The following is a 23,264-nucleotide window of genomic DNA, read 5'->3' as shown; positions in this document are numbered from 1 at the left end:
TTCCGTTTCCTCTGTTTCAGTTTGTGCCTACCAATGACAACATCACGCATTGATTTAACCGACCCGAAAGACGTTCAACAGGTTTTGGCATGTTTGTTTGCAAACGCTGCGACAGCATCAACCATGATTTTAAACTTGTGATCCCAATTGGTAGGCTGATGCTCAAGATATGTTCATCCATATTCGAATAATTGACGAAGCTTGTTATTGTCAGCAATAGAGAAGTCACCTGTGAGTATATGGCATACAGGTTGTTGGCAGAATGATGAGTCTTGGCAGCCACACGTAGTGGAATTTACATCAAAAGTCCACGTACAGCAACACGTTCCTATAATTGAACAACCTGGATGAAATTGTGTTCGTATTGAAAAATGCAATTGTTGGTGGTTCCTGAAATTTTAAATAATGTGGGACATTTTGAATTATTATTTTTTTCTGAGGATGTTACATAAATTTATGGCATCAATTCCCTGGTTCCCAAAGTTCAAACTTAAAAACATGCGCGGAATGTGTTTCTGGTTTGTTCGAACTTCTCAAAGCAATATATCAAGAATTATACTTTCTAGTCGATACTGCAGGCTGTTAGTGTACAACCATCAGTAAACGTTACTGGAGTCGTTTAATTTCCTTCTATGGCACCAAATATAGTCTTTTTCTTACAGTCCCAATAGTTCCTGAAGGAGAGGCAACAAATCTTCCAAATGAATGGTATCATTTGGCCTTAGTCCTTTCTTGGGACAATAGCTGCGTCAATGTCTTTTGGATGCCGGAAACAGACTCAAGATAGTCGGTCTCGTACAATGGACAGATTTCTTATGTCATGGCAATCCCTTTGTCCCTTTCCCTTTTCCACTTGGTGAACCCCACGAGCACGAGTATAGAGAGGACGGAGGATCACAGTCGCAGTATATTTGGTTTACGAAACCACGATCATAGGATCCATGCACGGTGAAGGGAAGCAATCCATTGCAGTGACTTCTTCAGATCACTTCTCCAACCCGTGTTTAATAATACTGGCTCACTCAATCTGAGACAAAAGAAATGTGAAACGCTTGATATGGCAATATGCTTTATTTCGTAATTGAGAAGTGATTGGAATCTACATTGTATTGCACTTATGCCGGGTTACAGCTGATGAAGCAACTGTGACGTCATAAACGGATATCACCCTGTACATGAAATACTGAGCGTTTAACACCGCTTGGAACAGTATTTCAGTAATATCACGGCGCTGAAAATCTTACACCCGATGCAGCATAAATGTTGGTTGTTGGACAATTTGTTTCAAAGGAGAATAATACCATGATACAATGTGTTCTAGTATTAGTGGAGATGAAAAATGTGAAGACATACCAATTTTTTACGGGTCTTGAAATATATTTACAGCCCTTTTTTATAACAATTGTGTTGAAGTACAAGTTAAATCATACTGAAAGAGACAATTAAATCAATAAAGCTATACAACTGATTATGTGTTCGTCCAAATCTATTATTCAAAAGTAAAAAGTCTGTTATATTTATAAAAAAGGTTCTGGAAATGTGGAATTCATATTGACATATTATCTCAGACCGTACGTAAGAACCAACCACGTGTTAAGGGTATCCGGATTTTGAAAGAAAATTTAGTGTCCTTGGTTACCAGAGAACAGGGGTTTTAATTCTGACGAACAGATTATCACTGTCTTAAGTAACTGTTCTGGAAATGATGCATGTACGAATAATTACACTCAATCACACGTAGGAAACAGGGAATTGTTGACAGTAGTTCGCAACAAGCATATTGCTGATCGCAAGTGGGAGGAAATAAAGATGACTCACAAAAAACGGATTGAAGGGGTCAAGGGGTAGTTATATACTAAACTGCCGGGTAGAAGAAATTACACACTTAAAAAATGGTTTTGAACAAAAAATTACAAACGTTATCAAAACATTACTAGGCCGAAAACAGTCGCCGAAACATTGCAAACTTAAGGTTTAAAACACAACTGTAATGCCCGTATCAAATACACGAGCATCGTATAACCATTTCGTGTTTGCTTCCTTTTCAGCCAGCATGAAACATGTGTGTATGCTTCCTGTTCCCGGGAGTTCAGTAAATCGTTGTCCCTGCACACCCGCGTATCTGGCCATCGCTCATATCAGCTATCTCAGAATGATGTACCTTGTGTGCCATCTGTGTTCAAAGCATTGTACTTGACATTGAAGTCAAACAAAAACATGACATAGTGCTACAGTGACTGTAAACTGATTTCTGATTCGATAAGAAAGAATTGAAAGATTGATTAATATAAATATATGAATTGTAAAGGAAAAAGCAAAAGGCGTCTCTCTTCGTTGTTAATATAATGCACGTTCATTCCAGCAGTGATAAACAATTGTCCATAGCCTTAATAAATAATCTTACCCGACCTGAATGTACACACACATCCTACCCCTACCCGCCCCTACGAATAATAATCTACACCCCCACCTCCGAGAAACCCAACACCAAAATCTTCCCCCACCGCCCCCACACAACCTACCTCCACCCTAATACCCCATCACCTAAATTATTACTTGATCCCGAGCAAAGGTAACGCACACTTCCAAACACCAACCCAATTAAAGACGTGTCCTGAACGAAATTAATCCCCCATATCCTGAATTAATAATTTATCCCGGACAAATGTAAACACGCCACAAGCAGCGTTATGAGCTGTATATTATGTCTTAATAGCTTCAGCATCCTTGTATTTGTCTGAATACACCACACAGATGTAGCACTACCCATAGGATCAATTTGCTAATTAACACTATCACTCTTTTCCATCCTTTAATTGTGAATGTCGAGTACATACACGAGAGTTCCACGACACGGATGCAAATCATTGTACCGAGGAAAGGATGCTTGGCATATTCTAGAAAGTAGCCCTTGTTCTCAGAGTCCTATGAAGCGCGTTCAGTAACCACAAATCTGAACCATCAATCGGAACTCGGCGTTTGATGTATTCATTAATCTAGTTGCACTTCGCAATGTCCAGTGTCGGCAGTGATGACTTTTCCAGTCACATTATTTTCGCAGATATTTTGCATTTTACACCCAAAGTAATCTGTTCCGTTTGAAAATCAAAACTGGTTATTCTCTGGCAATGACAGTTCACGTGCATGTTACTCGCTTTTTTAGTCTTAGCTAATTTCTATTTCAAATCCCATCTTTGTCAAAACACGCCAAGGTCTAAGTTCGTTGTGCAAATGATTAATGACTGTTATGTCAGACACGTTTAAATGGCTGGCGTCATGAATTAAGACCATGTAACTCGAATGTTCGAACTGACAATAGTCGTAGAGCAGATATTGCTTTGGGGGAGTGGGTCATGTCCCACAAAGCTACCTTTGCACTAAGCCTATCATGGGTTCAAGTCTCCAAAAAGAGCGCCTAATATTATCGTAGCAAATACCAGCCAAAGTCATCTAGGGCGATAAATCGGGGCCAAAAAATGACGTGATCCCTTGTCGTGGGTCTGGGTTTGTAAAACGCGAATACCTTTGTTATCTTTTCCTTTATCCCTTAACGGAGACCTGTGGTATGAGACATCACTGCACATCCCCCAAGCTTGCTTTTTATTCTGGGGTTGGGGGGAGTTTTGCTTGAGACAGATGACTGTTGCAGATACTGGATCAATACATACATTTTTTTCTAAAAGTAAATTAACAATTATATATTTTTACATAAACTATTTTGTTCAGTGTGAAACCAGGGGGAAAATACGTGTCCAGTATTTTCGTAAATAATTTCTTTTTTCTTTCAAGCTCCCCCCCCCCCCCCCCCAACCAACTCTAACCCCGATATCAAATAGTCTGCCTCCCTTGGCACTAAGTTGTTATTTTCGAAATTTATGTTTTCTTTCTTTTTTAGCCCTCTTTTAAATTCTGAATTGCGAGGTTCACATGACGCTAGATGTGGTAGAGCAAACAAAGTGTGGTACGTGCTGTATCCGCCTTTGCTGTGTACAAAATTCTGGTTTAATAATTTTGCCGCATTAAGAATGACGTGAGCTAATCTAGAAATAAAAAAAATCCAGAGAGACAATTGAATTACTATGATAATAAAAAAGGTCACTGCAGCGCTAAATGTGCTGTTGATATGATAGTATTCAAACTTAAAATTGACTATATTGTAAAGTATCATACAAATCAACAATAAACATTCTACAAAATGTCACATATCGTTTTTCTTTCAGAATTCGTTCTAATTACAAATATAACAATTTTGATGGTCAATAATTATTCGATTTGGTTTCAGGACCAAGGAAAAACAAATAGTGTGTTCAGAGAATGTGTCGAAGTGTGACGGTAATGAACAATCGATTTGTACAGTCACGGTCGTATTCCACACTGGAGCCAATTCCAGTCACGTGATTATCACATGATATAACGCACAACAGGGTCCCCGGAACACAAGTATGGGCACTGATAGAATTACTGAAAGATCTGTTTGCAATCTAAGGCAATAACTATAAGTTATGTTTGCCAAATAGTCAACAGTTTTCCAAATCCGCCACCACAATGTGCGAACTATATGTTGGCGATATACAGACCAGTATGACTGTGTGATATCACTACGCCAGTGTTGAGGTATTTAAGTGGTCAGCGGGATTAGCCGAATGATCACGATTGATCCTGACTTCCGAGATTAGGATCATTGGTCCAGTCGTTGTGGGAACTAATCTGGTGACTCTATTCTACCTGAAATCTGAATTGTGTCTCTACGTGTTTGTTGATGTCATAGTCTCTTACAATAAGACCTTTGCTGAAAATGTATACTGTTAAATTATAATAACCTTACACCAAGAAGAAATCACCCACACACTAAACTATATAAGCTTCATAATGAATACCTCTACAATGCGAACAATTAGATTATGTAAGTAATTTATATATATATATATATATACATGTTCAAGGGAGATGTTATCTAATGAGTGCGTATTACACTCGGTAGAGGTGATTGACGTGTAGCTTATGTACATAGCAGGGCTAAATCCCGAATATAAAGTCAATATGATACACATACACGTGACCATAAATATATTTTTGTTTCAATGAAATGAATAGATTGTGTTATAACATCATAATCAGATCCAGTTATCTCCCTTGTTCAAATATGCCAGAGAATTCTGTCCGTACTGAACGGATATATTTACACAGGCAATAAATTAACATCAACACCGTTTGCATAAAAATGTACAAGGTCAGATTACATATAGATATGTCTTTCGTAAATTGAAATTACCTGAACAGATGTACTTATATATAATAACATCTGATCACCTTGAATTCTGGTTCATTGATCATGAATTGATTCCGATAGCTCGTTGAATACATTATGAGCCTTCTGAAATAAACTATTGTTACTCCTGACCTACCCGCCTCTAACCTTGTCCTTGTTTATCCTCACTCACACACAGTCTCGGCAATAATGTTGGCCTAAAAAAATAATAATTGTCTTTGTTCTCAGGCACTGCCTGCATCATCATAAAGTTCGCCGCACGTTTTGTTTTTATTTCCATTCGTAAAAAAAATCCTTTAATATGCCAAGTCCCACGGTAGTCAAATACTGTATTCCAGTATTTTACTCATCAAGGAATACATTTATGTAAGGGTGCCCTTTCCCAGGTTGATTGTACGCATTGTTTATTTGGTTACATGCTAGTATATGCACTATATTTTCAAAAGCCGTTGCCTGAGAACCAATTTTTAAAAAAAAAATTTCAGCCTTATGTAAACGTTTTAAAAAAACGGAATCCTCACTCATTGAGGAAGAGTGGATGAGAACAGATTGCTAGAGCCTGATGGTGATTCAAACAATATGTTTGATAAGATATATGTTCTCGGATCTGAAAGACTACCAATAGTGTAATATTTTCAAACTGTTAAGAAAAGCTTTCAACTCGTTTTGGCCCTACATTCCGACTTTTTGCACACAATCATAGTGTGTCCGATTCGTTGTCCTGTCTTTTCATACGTCAAGCAGCATGGAGAATTGCACAATGAGCTCAGTAGTACACAAGACGTTTCCCTTAACAATTTGCAACCTACCAAGAAAATCATAAAAATCTCCCTCCCAAACTTATCAGTTTTGAAAAAGCCATGAGAACCAAAAATATTTTTGAACTTTTCTTGCCTCAGATTCGACTGGTGGAGTGACAGCTGTGAATATGTTTTGTTTCTCTGTTTTAAACTTTAATGCAATGTTACGAATCCTTTGTTGGCAACACTTTTAACCAATAAAATGTGTTTCATGCACTGCATACAGGGGAATCGATCTCGGGTCATTGGTGTGAGGATACAACGCCGTTACCTTGATGCTACTCCACCATGAATGAGAGAAACCTTCACCTGTACCAACACCAATGCAGCCATCTTCATGTTAATTCGAGGATTCCCTTCCGAGCGTAGTCGAGATATTGACAACCCATATCAGTCAAAGCAAGTCAGAGTTAATCTACATTGAACTTATCACCTATAGTAAGTTCAAACATATATATATATTCGCTTCATTAATATCCGTATCATTAATGACATCAAGAAAAATAATTTCTTGACCAAAAGGTTGCTTTACGTGACATGCTTCCGTGATCAAATGTCATTACGTAGTGGAATGAACTAACTCGGACAAGGTGCAGCACCTTAAGAATGCAAGGAGTGAAATACAACCACTTACATACAGCCAAACCTCATTAATCCAGAACCCCTCTTTCCCGGATCATTACAGTCGTGAACGTTATAAATATATTAAAGGGTGATCACATACCAATAACTCGTTTATCCTGATATGTGATAATCCGGAGATTTCACTTGGAACGGTGTAGTCCGGATTAGTAGGGTTTGCCAGTACAGTTCTGTCGCATACAGGGAAACTTTCTTTGCTGATATATCAGTTTCAGATTGGAAACGTCTCAACACACTTTGATCTCCACAGTCCCACGTGTTTGCTCCAATTGAATATATCCTCACATTGGAATCGTCATCATGAATAAGATGCCAAGTCACTTTTTTTCAAATCCTTTAAAGTCTATCCATTAAAACGTCTCCATGGAAACAGCGAACAACGTGCGGACTTTCCGGTGAACTGTTGTATCAAAAAGTTATAAGGGAGTCTGCGGACACGGGAATCGAAACATATGTTTCTCAGGGTGACGCTACTGGAAAAGTACGTTGCGTCACCGGGTCAAACATCTAGTGTCACCCAGTCAAACATGTTAATGTAGCGCAACCTGCTCAAACATGTGGTGTCATCATGTACATGTAGTGTACTTGGTCAACTATTTTGTGTCGATCAGTCAAACATGCATATACAGTGTCACCCAGTCAAACATGTAGTGTCACCTGGCCAAACATCTAGAGTCACCCGGGCAAAAATGTAGCTTCTCGTGGTCAAACAAGAAATACCACCCGGTCAAATATGCAGTATCACCCGGTCAAACATGTAGCTTCCGGTCAAAGAAGGAATGCCACTCGGTCAAACATGTAGCTTCCGTTCAAAGAAGGAATGCCACTCGGTCGGACATGTAGCTTCTGGTTACAAAATGCCACCTGGTTATGCATGTCGTGTCACCTAGTCAAACATGTAGTGTTACCTGGTCAAACCTTCAAGAAGGATATAGGCATAGTAAAAAGCGCCAGCGCTTTTGGTCATCTGCCACATGGTGTTCATGCCCTGTAGGCCTGTATGTTCCGAATACTGCATGAACACATTCTTTCCCACTGACAATGTCGTCATCGTCAAACATGAGTGGGCAAGGTTGGTTAAACGTCGCAATGTACAATATCCAAGTTATTTCACAGCTCAATTTGGGAGGAAAACCAATCGAGAATGAGGTCGTAAACATGTACAGTTATTAATAGGAACTGTAGAAACAGTTAGGTTGTTGACGCACCAAGAACCATAATGGGTAGAATCTCACGACATTCGGATCCTGGTAGGTTCTTTAGGGTCTATAGAATTGAGATATACTAGGCGTGTCAGATTAAGTTACCATGTTGATAAAAGTGACGTTACCATATTGCCCGTTAATATATGTATATTCACCAACCAACCATTGATGACTCTCCTGGATAGACCGTCGAGTGTAATGCCACCATACCAAGTGTTAATACCTTGGTATTCAGCGAAACAGTCAGATAGATGAATGTAGGTCATACAACAGACTTATTTTTACCGTTTTGGATCTCTGATACGGGCAATCTGTTACTTCAAATAGCATATTGAAATATATCTGAACCGGAAGTCACATTAACTTCGTATCCGCACTAGACAACTTAAAAAGTCCATTATCCCTTTCTAAAATATTTACCAATTTAACTGCAACATGCATCCAACGACGATTACAACAAAACAGCCTCCCAATGTGAATCAGAGACAGATATTGACAACCTTCGCACTTTATAACAAATGCATTTCAGTAAAGATCATCCGTGCTGTTCCTACAAAATACCAACATGGTGGTATGTAAAGTTGACCAATATTCACAGTCCTCTGTCCAACCTTCCTCCCGTACCATACCGGTATCACATATTATGACGTCATGCTGCTGACAGACGCCGGTGCTCCGAGCAGTACAACGCCTGTTATAACCATTGTGAGCGCCACAAATCCTGATAATAGCATTCTATCTACTATCTGGGCAACCTGCTGCCATTCTATTTTGATAGCTTCCCGTCTGTCCTGGTCCGCTAATCTTATTTCGTTTTGTTCAATTGTCTGATATACTTTTTGTAGAACCCGCATGAATTGTTGCTCAAAGTTCTCCACCACGGCACTACTTCCGGCTTGTCCAGACCGGAAGCGAGGGAAGTGTGTTCCGAACCCGCCATTTGTTGACAAGGGGTCTTCAAGCTTCACATCCACCATGTCTATTGTTGGCGGGACCTCGGGGGCACCGGGTTTGAAATCCTGCACGAAAACAAAAGCAATGCTTACTTGTTGACCCTTACAATACTTTGGCATAAAACTTTGTCACGGAAATAGCACGCTACAGGGAGTCTATGATCAGAGATCTAAATGATTCCTTACTTAAATGACACGAATTATGGTGCAAGTGAGTATCGATGTCATAGATGATGTTTGTTGTTGTTTAACGCCGTATTCAGCAATATTCCAGCTATATGACGGCGGCCTGTACATATTCGCGTCTGGACCAGACCAGCCAGTGATTGACATCATGAGCATCGATGTAATTAATTGGGATACGATGACATGCATCAACAAAGCCAGCGAGTCTGACCACCCGATCCCGTTAGTCGCCTTTAACGAGAAGTCTGGGTTGCTGAAGATCTTTTTTAAACCCCTGATGACGTCATACTACAGTCACCCGTGAAGATCCGGGTTAGAATAGGTCTTCAGCAACTCATGCTTGCCGTAAAAGGCGACTATGCTTGTCGTAAAAGGCGACTAACGGGATCGGGTGGTCAGACTCGCTGACTTGGTTGATGCATGTCATCGATCCCAATTGCGTGGATCGATGTTCATGATGTAAATCACTGGATTGTCTGGTCCAGACTCGATTATTTACAGACCACCGTCATATAGCTCTAATATTGCTGAGTGCGGCGTAAAACAACAAACCAAACCCAAAAAATCATACTACAGTAACAGAAGGTTCTTCTAAATGGTGAGGAACTTCCTTGGTAGGCAATATCAACAATACCTGGAACATTGTGATGGAATGTCCGGGACCTGATGAAGACATGTCAACTGTAATACCTAGGTTTTACAATTAACTTGACTCTTGATGTGAACACAATTGTGTTTGATGAGTGTTTAAAAATTTACAATTTTGTAACCTGCAACATCACATATCGTGTTAAGTTTGGTAACCACTGCTTGACCACTAGTACTGAGCTACCGGGGCAGGTGATTACGAGATGTTGAGTTAGTTTATCATGTCATGACTCCAGCTAGTCCATGCTGCACGTGTTTTTTCTATCGCACGCTTTGAGCGAATTCCTTTTATACCGCGATACACTGTATTGTTTCACTATAAGGTATGTCCATTTTTTCTGTTATTTCTTGCATTAAGTCGGTTCATAAGTTGGATAAAACACGCCTCCTCGGTTTAGGTTAAAAAAAGTAAAACTCTGACCACGGGGGCCCCGGCGCTCGGGCTTTTCCCTGACTCCCGGGTTTACATCTTCAACCAGAACCTCGGAGGCGTGCTTTAATCCATACTTCTAGCCCGGATCTTCACGGGTAAAACAACTTGTGTGAACTGTGGGGAGTGTGTGCTGATGTCTATTGGTTCATACCACATTAACGCAATATTTAGTTCGGTGAGCCTGACCACCGATCCAGTCAGTCGCCTCTTACGACAAGCACAGGTTACTGAAGATCAATTCTAATCCGGATTTTCATGGGTAGCCCAATTCAGTCCCCTCTTACAACCAGCAGTGGGGACACAGTTACCCCGGGGCCCCACGGGGAGTGGGAGAATGAGTGACTGCACATGGGTTATACTCTGCTTGTAATAGTGTTTCATTACTTCACCGGGAACACATTTTACCACGTGGTGAATCGAACCAGATTTTATGTATTAAGGGCGACAGTACTAACCAAACATATCGCGCAGAGACAGCAACAGTGGAACCTCGTTAATACGGACACAATTAATCCGGACACCCCACCTACCTCACGATAACTGGGCACTCCTCCGTGTCATATTACTTCGTAACATAATACATGCATCCCGAAATTTGATAATCCGGACAACTTCAGTGAGAATATTACTGAACTTTTATAGACATTGATAGAAAATCACAAAACATACAATAATTCATCAGACCTTGTTCGTTGAAAAAAATTATCAGTTGAATCCATTAACGTTTTTAAATTAAATAATAATTTATTTGATTATTGCGAATCATCAATCATTATAACAGTTGATTTAACACCACGAACGATGTGTAAGCTGATTAAGAGTCTAAGTCTAATTTCACCTTATGAGCATCCCAGCACTAACCGTTAACGTCACTGTTACTGATGAGATTGGGTCTTGATTTACTGCACAGCAACATATACATAAATCCCACCCAACAGGAAACTTACAACTGTCTTTGATGGCACACTCTCCGGGTCGCTTTGAGGCGCCATTTTAAAGCGGATGTAGGAACTACTTCCGGTCGTTCCATTGCAGTCTGGTGTGAACTGAAACATTAGGTAAGCGAGTCTGATAGAAGCAGATTCAGTGGGGTCACCCCGTTTACACATTAACAATGGGAGGGGGAGGGTCGGAGGGGGGAGGGGGAGGAGTGGGGGTGGGAGCAAGCTGATTAACGTACTATTGATCAGGATATCTCAGTCAGCATCCCCATCTGTTATTGTTGCAATAACCCGATTGCATAACATGATGCGCTGTGTATTTTAGTGTTTCTTTTTTTAGCAAGATGTATTACACAATGTTACACCGGTACCAACGTTGTTTAATACTTGGCTTGCAATCTAAAGCGTAATTGAATACAAGGATTAAATAGACTCTGTCCACTATGTGACCTAGGATTAATTGAGGACGAGTATCACTTTTTACTAGTATGCCCGCATTATGATGAACTAAGAAAAATATATTTACCAAAATATTTTTATGTAAACCATTGTACATTTAATTTTAAACTATTAATGACCACTAGCAACACTGAAACCATCAGAATTTTTTCTATGTACATATATCATGCTTTTATACAAAGAAAATCAAGTTTGGAAATTATATGATTGTACCAATTGCTCCTGTAATCATGATTGTACTATAGGCCTGTGGCCTCCTCAGTACGTTGAATAAAGAAATTGAATTGAATACCAGGATTGCAGTCAAACATGAAATTCAATTCTAAGGTTGGAATCTAACACGTAATGCAACATTAGCGTTGCATTCCAACGCGTCATTTCATACAAGGGTTTCAATCTAACACGTAACTTAAAACTAGGGTTGCAATATAACAGTCAAGTAATTCCATGTTTTGTTTGCGATCTAACACGTAATTCAATAAAAGGGTCGATATGGAATACATCTGTTAACACCTAGGGTTGCAATCTAATACGTAATTCACTGTTAGGTTTGAAATCTTACAATTAATTCATTCAACACGTAATTAAATACTATGGTTGCAATCAAACACGAGATTCTCTGCAAGGGTTGCAGTTTTACAGGTAACGCGATCCTTTGGTTTCGCTATATCCAGTATCTTGCTGTCGCTTGTCTCGAACAACGGATAATTCGATACAACTCGTAGCCCCAGGATGGTCACATGAATAATGAGCTTAAAATTACATTATTTATAATAACTTGGTGTCTGTAATACCCAAAGTAGACGAGGACCTTCGACACAATTAAGAGTTCGACACAACCATCTTGCCTACTTACCACTGCAGTTGCTGCAGGTGTTTTTGCGCGCTGTACTTTGATGCAGAACATCTTCGCCAGGCAGCTGAAAGCGATCTTCCTGATGACGCTTGGTACCTCTCTACCCCTTGTGCCTTTGTGGTGAATATTCAGGGTGAACACTGTCATACCCGTTGCGAAGGAAACGATGAATATCGTCATACCGTAGTAGATCCCTGCAACACAGGATAAAGTGATCGCATTAGCCATATAGCTACTTGGGATGAACAGTGAGTTGATTGAAGACCAATGTGAACAGCATTTTAGCTTAACTGCTGGGCAAGAGAATATATACATCCATGTTAGATGATAGCTGAAAATGAAACAAACAAAAATTGGTTAGTCGATGGTGCCCCGTGACACAAGGGTTGGCCAGGGTGATGTCCTCCTATTGGCGTTGTTTCATCATCGTTGTATACACCCTATTTGATGGTGTCTAAAAATGAAACAATCAAGACATCGTGCTTATTCGACGGTGATGTATTTGATAGTTGTGTTTTGGGAGATTAAGTTTTGAAGTGTGTCGGCGACTGTTTTCATCCAAGTAACTTTTTTTATAACGGTTGCATTTCTTAGCCAAATCCAATTTTCAAAGGTATATTTCTTTAGCCCGCAGTTCATATATCGTTCTGTGTATGAATCAGAATAATGCTGATTAAAACTATTAACATTGTTTTATGTTCATAAGTAATGTAGGCCAAAGAGGTTTAATACTTTGATGAAACCGTTTATGTCGCTTATAAACGAAGGATGTTCCTCAGGGTAAGATCCTGATTTCAAACACACCAACACAGGATCAAGGCACGCCTATTGGACCAAAATTACAGAGTGGTGCCTACGTGTACGTGACTGAGCCACACAAACTCTGCTGGAAATCCCTGTTGAATCGAGAGATGAAATGGGTGAGAGTATCAAGGTCAGCATGCTAATACAAGTCCAAAACTAAACCATGTTTCAGAACAATTCAATGATTTGAACATGCGTAATTATTGCTCCTGAAAATAATAATATGTTTCATCAAACGTTGTCCCTGTCTACAAAAACATATTATTTCGTCCGAACACGATCTTAATAATTAAAACAAGCTAGATGAATCCAACTACAAAATGGCAAATGTCATTATCCTCGGAGACCAACCATAATTACTTGGCATACTAAACAAGTATTGATTTCGACAGTTTTACATCGCAATATCGTGTGATTGCATCACTTTGAAACTCATATTTAACGATCCCCTTGGAAGCCCTGGAATGAAATTGAGCTTTGATAGCACGAGCTCCGTGAGTCGACTTTATCAAATGTAAAAGCCGATATCAAACTGAGCAAAAATGGTGAAGTTGGTAAAAAATCCTCGTTTGATTCCACTTTTGTTTTAAAATAATTTCAATTGTCCGATTGCTTGCATGTTTTTTGTATCTGCAAAGGTTCTTCCTAATCAATTCAAGGAGTTTCATTAGCGACTTAATCAGCGAAACGAGTAACGGTTCCTTGGAGAGAATTACAGCTCAAAAGACCGGATTCCAATATAGTGTATGAAATATTCACGTTGCTCAACATTCTATGTGACCATGTGACTTAACACTCCGTTTGAGGTTGCGGACTCCCCGACTCATGAATAAATACGAAATACTAGCATTTCTTACTTCAGTGAGCCATTGTGTACATGTAGTAACTTCAGAATAGCCACCGAGCGTTCATTCCATGCGCTTAATTCCAAATGCCTCCCATATAACCGAGACTGGTTATTCTCAGGTGTTGACGTATTACATTTCTACACAGACGTCTTAATTGGTTGCTTTAACACTGGTGTCCTGTGCACAACAGGAATTCCATTTTCAGCTATTAAAGTCACGTGTTATAATAAGTCTTCCAGCCTTTGGGTACCGCTTAATGGCTTCCTTTAATGATTTCAGATGGGATATAGAGGAGATCGAATCTGGGGCTTGCCCTCATATCGCCTACACCCCATATGGCCTACAATATTTATAATGGTCAGTTGTACCACCCTATCATATCAATGGGTATTATAACCCTTTGCCACTGTACAAGCCGCATTGTACAGACATAGAGCCAAGTCGGTTCCGCCAGTTCCTGAATCCAGAGCCAACGTCAACCTGGACGATCCACGGACCAAGACAGACGATGGCAGAGACTTCCTGTACGTAGATGACGGCGTAGATGACAGACTACTGGTGTTTGCAACCACTGAGGTGTTGGAAATACTGAGTGAAGCTGACATCATGTTTATGGATGGTACTTTCTTTGTTTGCCCTAGCTTGTGATTGCAGGTGTACATTATTCATTGTCTGGTGGATGGCAAAATGTATCCTGTGGCATTTTCGCTGCTCCCAAACAAGACCAAGCAGACTTGTGTTAGATTATTTAGATTGTTGAAGGACATTGTTGGTGCAAGGACTGGTGTAGAACTCTCCCCAGATGTGATCAGTGCTGTCAGTGAAGTCTTCCCTGGCAGCGAAACGAGCGAACGTTTCATCCACTAGGCTACCCGACCTCTCCAGTGTTGTACAGAATATGGTTGACAAGTACATAAACTTCTGTGTACATAACAGGCTTCTCCACTCCAGTGTAATTGCATCTTACCCCCTTCTCAATTGTATACACAATGCCTCCTGCCTGTATATATACTTGTCAACCATACACTGTACATCACTTGCTTGATAACGGTGTTAGAACCTACACCGTAATAACGTAGCTCCTAATTGTAATTAAGAAGTTCTTCATCCATAAATCTTGTATTTACTAGAACGGAATGTCGGGGACTCCCAATTACAGGAATCCCCCTTCGTCTCACCTGTATCATTCGGCACAGGACTCTTGAGCGAAACTCATGCATAGTCATTGTCCGAACCACCTTTCGAGACCAAAGGCCGAGAAGGTATAAAACAGCAAACGTGCAGGCTCGCTCTACTGGTGTTTTTAGTCGCTCGCCTGGGATCAACATTTTTACACAGTCGGAATAATGCAGGTTTGAAATGAATTCTAACTCGCATGTTTCCAACTGTGTCTTGTAGTTCTCAGGGAACTAATGTTTGAATCTGGCGGTTTCTGACCAATTATCTGAAACAGCCGCCTTCTCCCGGACATATTTGTTCCGGTTCGTTACAGTCTGGCTGTTGCAGTTCCTGATCTTGATTGACAGGTACTATGAATTTGTTTCATGTTACTCTATGTTGACTGGCTGCTGACTTTGTGGGCGTGTCAAATTATGTACATAACTTAAACAATCACCTGATTGATGTGAGGCCACAGTATGTAATTCTACGCCTGAAATGTTTATCCATCTCGTCGTTTTTGTCTACTGTGATTTATGTAACTGTATTTCATTAATCAATTGTACATAGCACATGTTATCGACGTTGAATTTAATTATAAGGTTTGACTGTGAATTGGGTTAGGTTCATTGAGGTATCAATCGAAAAAACCTCAATCGAAAAAGTGATGGAGAAACTGTAACATTCCGCGTAGGAATTGAGTTCGAGTTGTCGGTATGACGAACGAACACTTTGGCATTTCCTTTGCTAGAGAATCTTAGAGGAAGCCATCGAGCGGTAACCAAAGACTGGAAGACATAAAGTAACACGTGGTCTAAATATGCCACCGGGGACTCCCCCTTCTGCACATGACACCAGTGATATTACTACCAGTTGGGCTTATATGACAAAAAAACCCTGTGGCGCTAAAAATAACACGATAATGTAAGCCTCGTAATGGGATTAAACAGCGCTTGTGATACACGCTCCTTGGCCGCCTTTCAGCGCTTGTACACGTACATAGGTTTTAACAGGTCAAGGGCAGCTATGCCACACGGACTGTACCATAACGAGAAAGTTCACTGAGGGTGACCATGATCATGACCAATGCTAATTAAATATCTCACAATGCTCATATCATCACTTAACACATATACCAAAATATTCTAAAACATCCAAACCTGTTAAAATACTACTGTTAAATGTTTTATAAATGTTTCATCAGAACTAAATAAGAGGCATCACTTCAGACGTAAGTCATAAACAAATAGATCAGAACTTATCAATACAACTGAACAAAAATTAAGGGTCAATCGATTTTATCACATCACTGCACATGTAGCTGACATGACAGATTAACGATAGTACTAGTAATATGAAAGAACCGATAGACCCTTTTTAGAGTAATAAATCATAATTTATGATTTGTTTGTTTGTTGTTTAACTCCGCCGCACACACTCAGCAATATTCCAGCTATATGACGGCGGTTGGTAAATTATCGAGTCTGGACTAGACAATCCAGTGATTGGCATCAAGAACATCGATCCACGCAATTGGGATACGATACGATGACATGCATCAACCAAGTCAGCGAGCCTGACCTTCCGATCCCGTTAGTCGCCTCTCACGGCAAGCATGGGATGCTGAAGATCTATTCTAACCCAGATCTTCACGGGTTAATAATTTATGAGAGGTAGCACATCCGATGTCTATCATAAAGAAAGGGTCAAGACTTACGGTCTACAAGAAGCTGCTTATCTGACGTTTATCATAAATATAAAGCGACAAAATCCTTTCCATAATGATAAACAATCTCGATGGAAGCAGATTGTGACTACAATGTGTATGATAAGCATGTGTTCATGAATCACAACCATATAGATATGACACCGGGTGTTCGGGAAAAGACGTGCGTACCGTTCCCATCGATGGCACCCGTCAATAAGAGGTCATGACTTACCTATAAGAGGTAGCACATCCGACGTCGGAGGCATATTCTCCGTCACCAACATCATGAACACCGTCATCGACAGCAACGTCGTAATCCCCATTGTCACCTTCTCTCCTGAGTCTGAGGGTATATAGAACCCTAACAACGCCACCAACGTTATCAATATACACGGCAATATCATGTTGAATATATAGAACAGCGGGCGTCGCCTGATGTGAATATAGTAGGTTATATCCGGGTACGGCGCGTCACAGCAAGAATAGTACACCACGTTTCTCTTCACCAATAGCTTGACGAGCAGCCATTCGCTGTTGTGGATGTAGTTGGACGTGTCGCCATGGGGAGAATTCATGATGAGGTCCAGTTGCAAACCGTCGTAAGTCCACGAAGAAAACAACAGGGAACAATTCTGTTCGTCGAATGGGAAATAACGTACGTTGATAGAACACGAACTTTTAAAGATCACCATTGACAACCACGTCACGTTGCCATCGTTGTTGACGATCACGTTGGAACTTATTGAAGAGAAGAAGGAGGAGACGTCGGCGCTGCAAGGTGAAGGTAAATAGAGTTAAGGTGAAGGTCACGGTAACGTTTCCTGTGTGCTGACGTGCAGTCGTTAATGCTATACTGTATGGACTGAGTGAGGGATTGAGTAAGCTGGGTTGTGTGTAGGTTTTGATGAGGGCCGGTGAAATGTAACATAGCTACATCATAGAGGGGACGTTAGAATGAATATTACAACGTATCCATAACAGAGCGGAACCTGGTTACTTCATTGAAATGTGAAAGCACTACCTGATGAGCCAGCCAATGCCACGACAAAACGAGTTCGTGAGTCAGTTGGGTTAAAGCCGATTGAGGTGAGGTGAAATGGGGTTTAACGTCGCGTCCAAGATTATTGCACTTATATAGCGACGTGCATGTACGTGTGTGTGTGTTTGTGTGGCTGCTTGTACTAGTCCGGACTGATGCCGATTCATAGTGCTAGCCCACTGAGATACCATACCGCATAACATGAATACCCCACTCAAACACTGTATACCGACTCCGAGCCGACCAGTCCTTGTTTTAGCCCCTTAATGCCGAGCGCCAGACAGGGTAACAACAAGTACCATCTTTTAACGTCTTTTGGTATGACAGGGTCGGGGATCGAACCCCCGGACCTTCCGCTCTCTGGGCGGACGCTCAACCACTAGACCACGGAGGCGGTCATAAAGCTGATTGAACAATATTTCAGTTATATCGCGTCGTGTCATCCTGATATGGGAGGTGAACCGAGACGTTTACCACCTTGGTAAAAACCCACGAGCACGGTATGGTACTGACACACAAATATTCATAATCAAATCTTGAATTCGCATCCTTGAACAAGAAAGGGACGCTACTCTATACAGTGCATTGCAGTGTCTTAAACAACTTCCCCAATAATGCTCCCGGGACAAATATTAATGGTAAGATACATTGGTTTACACGAACAATTTTACTGTTGACGATGTATATATGATAATGAACATGATGTATATAATGCGGTGTTACTGTTCCCCGCCATGCATCGCCCTGCGATGTCACGTGTGATGCTGCGATACACCTTGTAGATGAGGAGAAAAGAAAGGATGAACCACTTGATTTTAACCGCATTGAACGTTATTTCTATTACATCACGGGGGCATGGGTGGCCCAGTCGTCTAAGGCGCCGCGATTCGCTATGCAGAGTTGCGTCCCTTGGGCACGCAAGAAACCTATGATTGTGGGTTCGAATCCCGGTTCGCCCCGATTATGTTTCTAGGTTTGTCAGCACCATACCCGTGCTCGTGGGTTTCACCGAAGTGGTAAACGTCTGAGACCTGCATCACTTCGGGCTTTCCTCCCAAATTAAGCTGACATGCCGTGATATAACTGGAATACTGTTAAAAGCGGCGTTAAACCAAACTCACTCATTCACTATTATATCACAGCATGCCCGGTTATAATGGGAGTAAAACCCGACGTAACGCGGTACGTAAGTAACGGATGTCGTGCTGACAGACCCCGGATCAGAAGCTGGTATAGTGAAGAAATTACTTACACATATTTCCCACACCCCAAGACAATGAAACAGGAGGCCCCGGGAAGACTTACTTGTTGTAGAGCAGTATGTCCGGTCGCCACACGGAGTCGTGGGGGAGACGGATCACCTTGATGCCCCCGTACTTTTCAGGGTCCCACCTCAAGCCGTAATCCAGCCACATCTGAAAGGTCAAGCGTAATGGCTACAATAGATATACTCACCGACAAAAGAAACGCGAACACCATACATGTTGGTTAATATATGAAGAAATACTCATATTCAAGTGATATTAGATTGGTTCGATGCACAAACGAATATTCTGTTATGTGGTGTGAACCGACGCTCATGAACGCGTCGACCCGGGGTAGAATAGGTCTTCAGCAACCCACGCTTGCTGTAAAAAGCGACTCTGCTTGTCGTAAGACTAACGGGATCGGGTGGTCAGGCTCGCTAACTTGGTTGATGCACGTCATTGATTCCAATTCCGTTGGTCGATGCTCATGATATCAATCACTAGATTGTCTTGTCCAGAATCGATTATTTACAGACCGCCGTAGCTGGAATATTGCCGAGTGCGGCGTTAAACAACAAACAAACAAATCATAAACGCATCACATGTGACGTCATAGATCCATGACTCGAGATGCACCATTTGTCTCGTGTAGGATTAGCGTGTAAAGTTTGGAAATCAATGTGCAGCATATCGCGATGAGAATAAAGACACTCTGTGGTAGCACTTGTCTGATTGTCAGTTTTGTCATTAAGTGGTACACGTTGGAAAAATCTCTTCTTTACGTACATACTTCTCAATATGTTTCAATGGTCCGCATTTCTTTTGGCGCAACAACGTCATTAGGTTTTTTTGTTTTTTGTTTGTTGCTAAGCGCCGCACTCAGCAATATCCAGCTATATGACGGCAGTCTGTAAATATTCGAGTCTGGACCAGACAATCCAGCGGTTGACATCATGAGCAACGTCAGTAGGACAACACCCTGCCCCACACATGTGCAACGACAAATATGTACTTTTTTCTCGGCAAATATCCTTCTCGAAGAAGACATTTGATTAAATTAACGAACCACATTAGCGAATAAACGATATGTGAAGGATAAATTATATTGTCATTGTGTGTGTGTGTGAGAGAGAATTTGGAGTGTGTGTTGTGTGTGTGAGTGTGTGAGAGAGTATGTGTGTGTGTGTGTGTGTGTGTGTGTGCGTGCGTGCGTGCGTGCGTGCGCGTGCTAAGGTAAGATAGGTGGTCCCAAGGCTCCAACAGGTATCCTCTTCCCTATGTCATACACATTATGGAATATATTACAACTTTCTGGAACAAATTATGTTTAGAATTCCACAGTGAATGCTTGAATTTCGATTTTGTAAATAAAAAGTTACAAATACTAAATCATCCTGAAATGATATACAGTAACTCGTGACGATATATGCCCCATATTGGACCACAATTAAGCCTACATCACGTCTGCGAACATAAAGCAAAGGCATGAAGCTAATTTGTAGACGGGGTCCAGTCAACGTGAAGTATTTGTCACGTTGTGAGTGTTTTACGTCTTATCGGGTTAACTTATTTTTTCTGATTGGATAGCTCTTAAAGCATTTCTCGAAATCAATTGACTGATTAAACATAACGGCAACCAAGATCAAAGCAAGAACACAATTAGGTTAGCCCTCTAATGATGCAAATAAACATGCTTCATAACCTTATTACGAATTCTTGCACGAATGTATGAATTCTTACTGGAAAAAGCTGACCCGCATTCCTGGTCGGAGAAACACCATTAGAATGGCCCGCTTCACACAGACTAATCAAAATAACACTGTTATGTCCTTACACTTTAGTAGGTTCGATCCTACGTCAGGAGAGATGGAATCATATCATTACTGTTGGCATCATCTACAAGGGAACTGACGTTGCCCAGATATTGCCCAAAGAAAATAACCAAGATTTTCTGAATTTAGAAACTTTGTAAAGCTCTTGGAGAACGAAGACAGTTTTGGCAATAGTTTTTTGCATTTTGATTCCGGTAATCACATGAACAATTGAAGCCAACTGCAATGTCAAGTTTTGGCACGTTTGGGAATGTGCACGATCAACCAAATTTCAAAACGTACGCCCCGAGCTGTGTTAAGAAGGGGGAATAAGCAGACAAATTGACTGTCTGTTTTCGTCAATATTATCCTATTAGCTGAAATAACCTTGGGAGGAATATCTAGTGAATATAGAAATGTCGGTAACGTTGGAGTTACCGTAGCTCATTATTGGTTCCAGCCAAGGCAGGGTGGGATGACACCATCTTAACGCCATACCTTGCCTTAGGTGGTTACACACTTTTTGTACTTATTTAGTCTGAAGGGGTAATGTTACCGGTACGGGAACGTAATGAGTCAGATTGTGCGACTATGTCTACACTGATAAGACATTCAACGCTTCAGCAAACTAACACATTCAGTGTAAGTGCTAGTGATTCCAACCATCAGTGCAGATAGGCCATATTCACATTTGCGTTTATTGGAAATGAATAAAAGAACTTGAAAAGTTTTAGAATGCAATGATATATATTACTTGGCAATGAACTTGCTTTTATGAAGTAGAATAAGCTTAGATTAGGTAAAGTATGTGTAGGGCCGTCTCCCTGTCTCGCCATGTGTATACACTAATGCATGGCGTTCTTAGAATCGGATGCCACTGTTTGTCTTCAAGGCACCACGAGTCATCGAACAAATCTCGTTTGACAAAATATATTGCTACATACAGTTACAGTGTTTCATATTAGTATCTGCTGTTATATATTGTACTCTATTGCTATACACTGTTACATTATATTAGGGGCGGTCGGGTAGCCTAGTGGTTAAAGCGTTCGCTCTTCACGCCGAAGACCCGGGTTCGATTCCCGACATGGGTACAATGTGTGAAGCCAATATCTGGTGTCCCCCGCTGTGTAGTGCTGGAGTATTGCTAAACGCTGCGTAAAACCATACTCACTCACATCATATTGTATTGCTATGTGCTATCATACTGTATTACAGTAAACTACGGTCATAACGAACTCAAAGGTTCCACTTAATTTAGTTCGTTATAACCGTAGTTCGTTAGAAGCATATGTACAACATCTATACAGCACATATATATATATATATATACATAACAATAGATAGATGTTTATATAAACAATCTATCTATTGTTATGTATATATATCATGCTCATACTTAGTTTGTACATCATTTGCTTGATAACGGTGTTAGAATCTACACCGAAACTATGCTGATTTGCTTCATCGCCTGTGAAAAAAGCGGCGAGGAATGCTGACTGCTGTAGTTCTACTACTTCATGGCAATGCCTTTTCTCAACACCTCTCGACTTGCAAAGGCTACTGTGCGACAACGTGGGTTCGAGGAGCTTTCTCACCCTCCATACTCGCCAGACTTGGCACCAAGTGATTACCACCTATGTTACTGTTATAGTGTCATACAATTTGCTGTTATTTTGTACAAATATGTGCTGATATATTGTATTTCTATGTGGTATTATATTGTATTACGATGTGCTGTTTTATTGTATTACTATGTGCTGTTATATTGTGGTAATATGGGCTGTTTTATTGTTTTACGATGTGCTGCTATACTGCATTACTATGTGCTATCATATTATATTACTGCGAGAGCTGGTCAAAATGTTATAAGCCTGACTACTCTTAAACTATGGGACATACCGAAGTGAACTAGTCAATGTATATTGTTTGAATAGTTCATTGCAAGTTTATTTGGTCTGATGAGGCCCCTTGTATATTAGTGACAGCCAGTGGGGGCCCAAATGAGCACAGCAATGGAAAAGAACGAGTACCGAGCAGTCATCAAGTTTTGCACTTTAGAGAAAAGTATATGGAGTGTATGGAGATATGTGCCTTAGCTATTCTACTGATAAACGTTGGGCAGCTATGTTTAAGGCTGGGAGAACAAGACTTGATGATGACCCTAGGTCTGGACGTCCCTCAACTTCCATCAATGAAGATTCAATCAAGAAGATAGAAAAACTTATACTGTCAGATAGACGTATTACCATTGCCG

At 40.7% G+C, this 23,264-nt stretch overlaps 1 protein-coding gene and 1 long non-coding RNA gene across 2 annotated transcripts in view; one reads left to right on the top strand and one right to left on the bottom strand.

Annotated features, from left to right (window-relative positions):
* The first annotated feature begins 44 nt into the window (after window positions 1–44).
* On the top strand, window positions 45–2,204 carry LOC125376887. The gene is made up of 2 exons (XR_007219369.1): window positions 45–231; window positions 663–2,204. It is a non-coding gene; the product is annotated as an uncharacterized LOC125376887 (long non-coding RNA).
* Window positions 2,205–5,748: 3,544 nt separating this feature from the next.
* The window catches only part of LOC124135061 (neuronal acetylcholine receptor subunit alpha-10-like), a 111,501-nt gene continuing 93,985 nt past the window's right edge, over window positions 5,749–23,264 (bottom strand). Inside the window, exons 4-8 of the mRNA XM_046500239.2 lie at window positions 19,255–19,364; window positions 17,143–17,681; window positions 12,393–12,586; window positions 11,084–11,182; window positions 5,749–8,935 (exon numbers count right to left, since the gene is read on the bottom strand). Coding sequence (XP_046356195.2) covers window positions 8,558–8,935; window positions 11,084–11,182; window positions 12,393–12,586; window positions 17,143–17,681; window positions 19,255–19,364 — 1,320 coding nt within the window. The 3' untranslated portion in view covers window positions 5,749–8,557. The remainder of the gene's footprint in view (window positions 8,936–11,083; window positions 11,183–12,392; window positions 12,587–17,142; window positions 17,682–19,254; window positions 19,365–23,264) is intronic.

The sequence above is a fragment of the Haliotis rufescens genome, unplaced genomic scaffold, assembly GCF_023055435.1.
Source record: "Haliotis rufescens isolate VD_foot unplaced genomic scaffold, xgHalRufe1.0.p SCAF_10, whole genome shotgun sequence".
Taxonomy (NCBI): Eukaryota; Metazoa; Mollusca; class Gastropoda; order Lepetellida; family Haliotidae; genus Haliotis; species Haliotis rufescens.
This window is presented reverse-complemented; position numbering and strand designations above follow the sequence as displayed.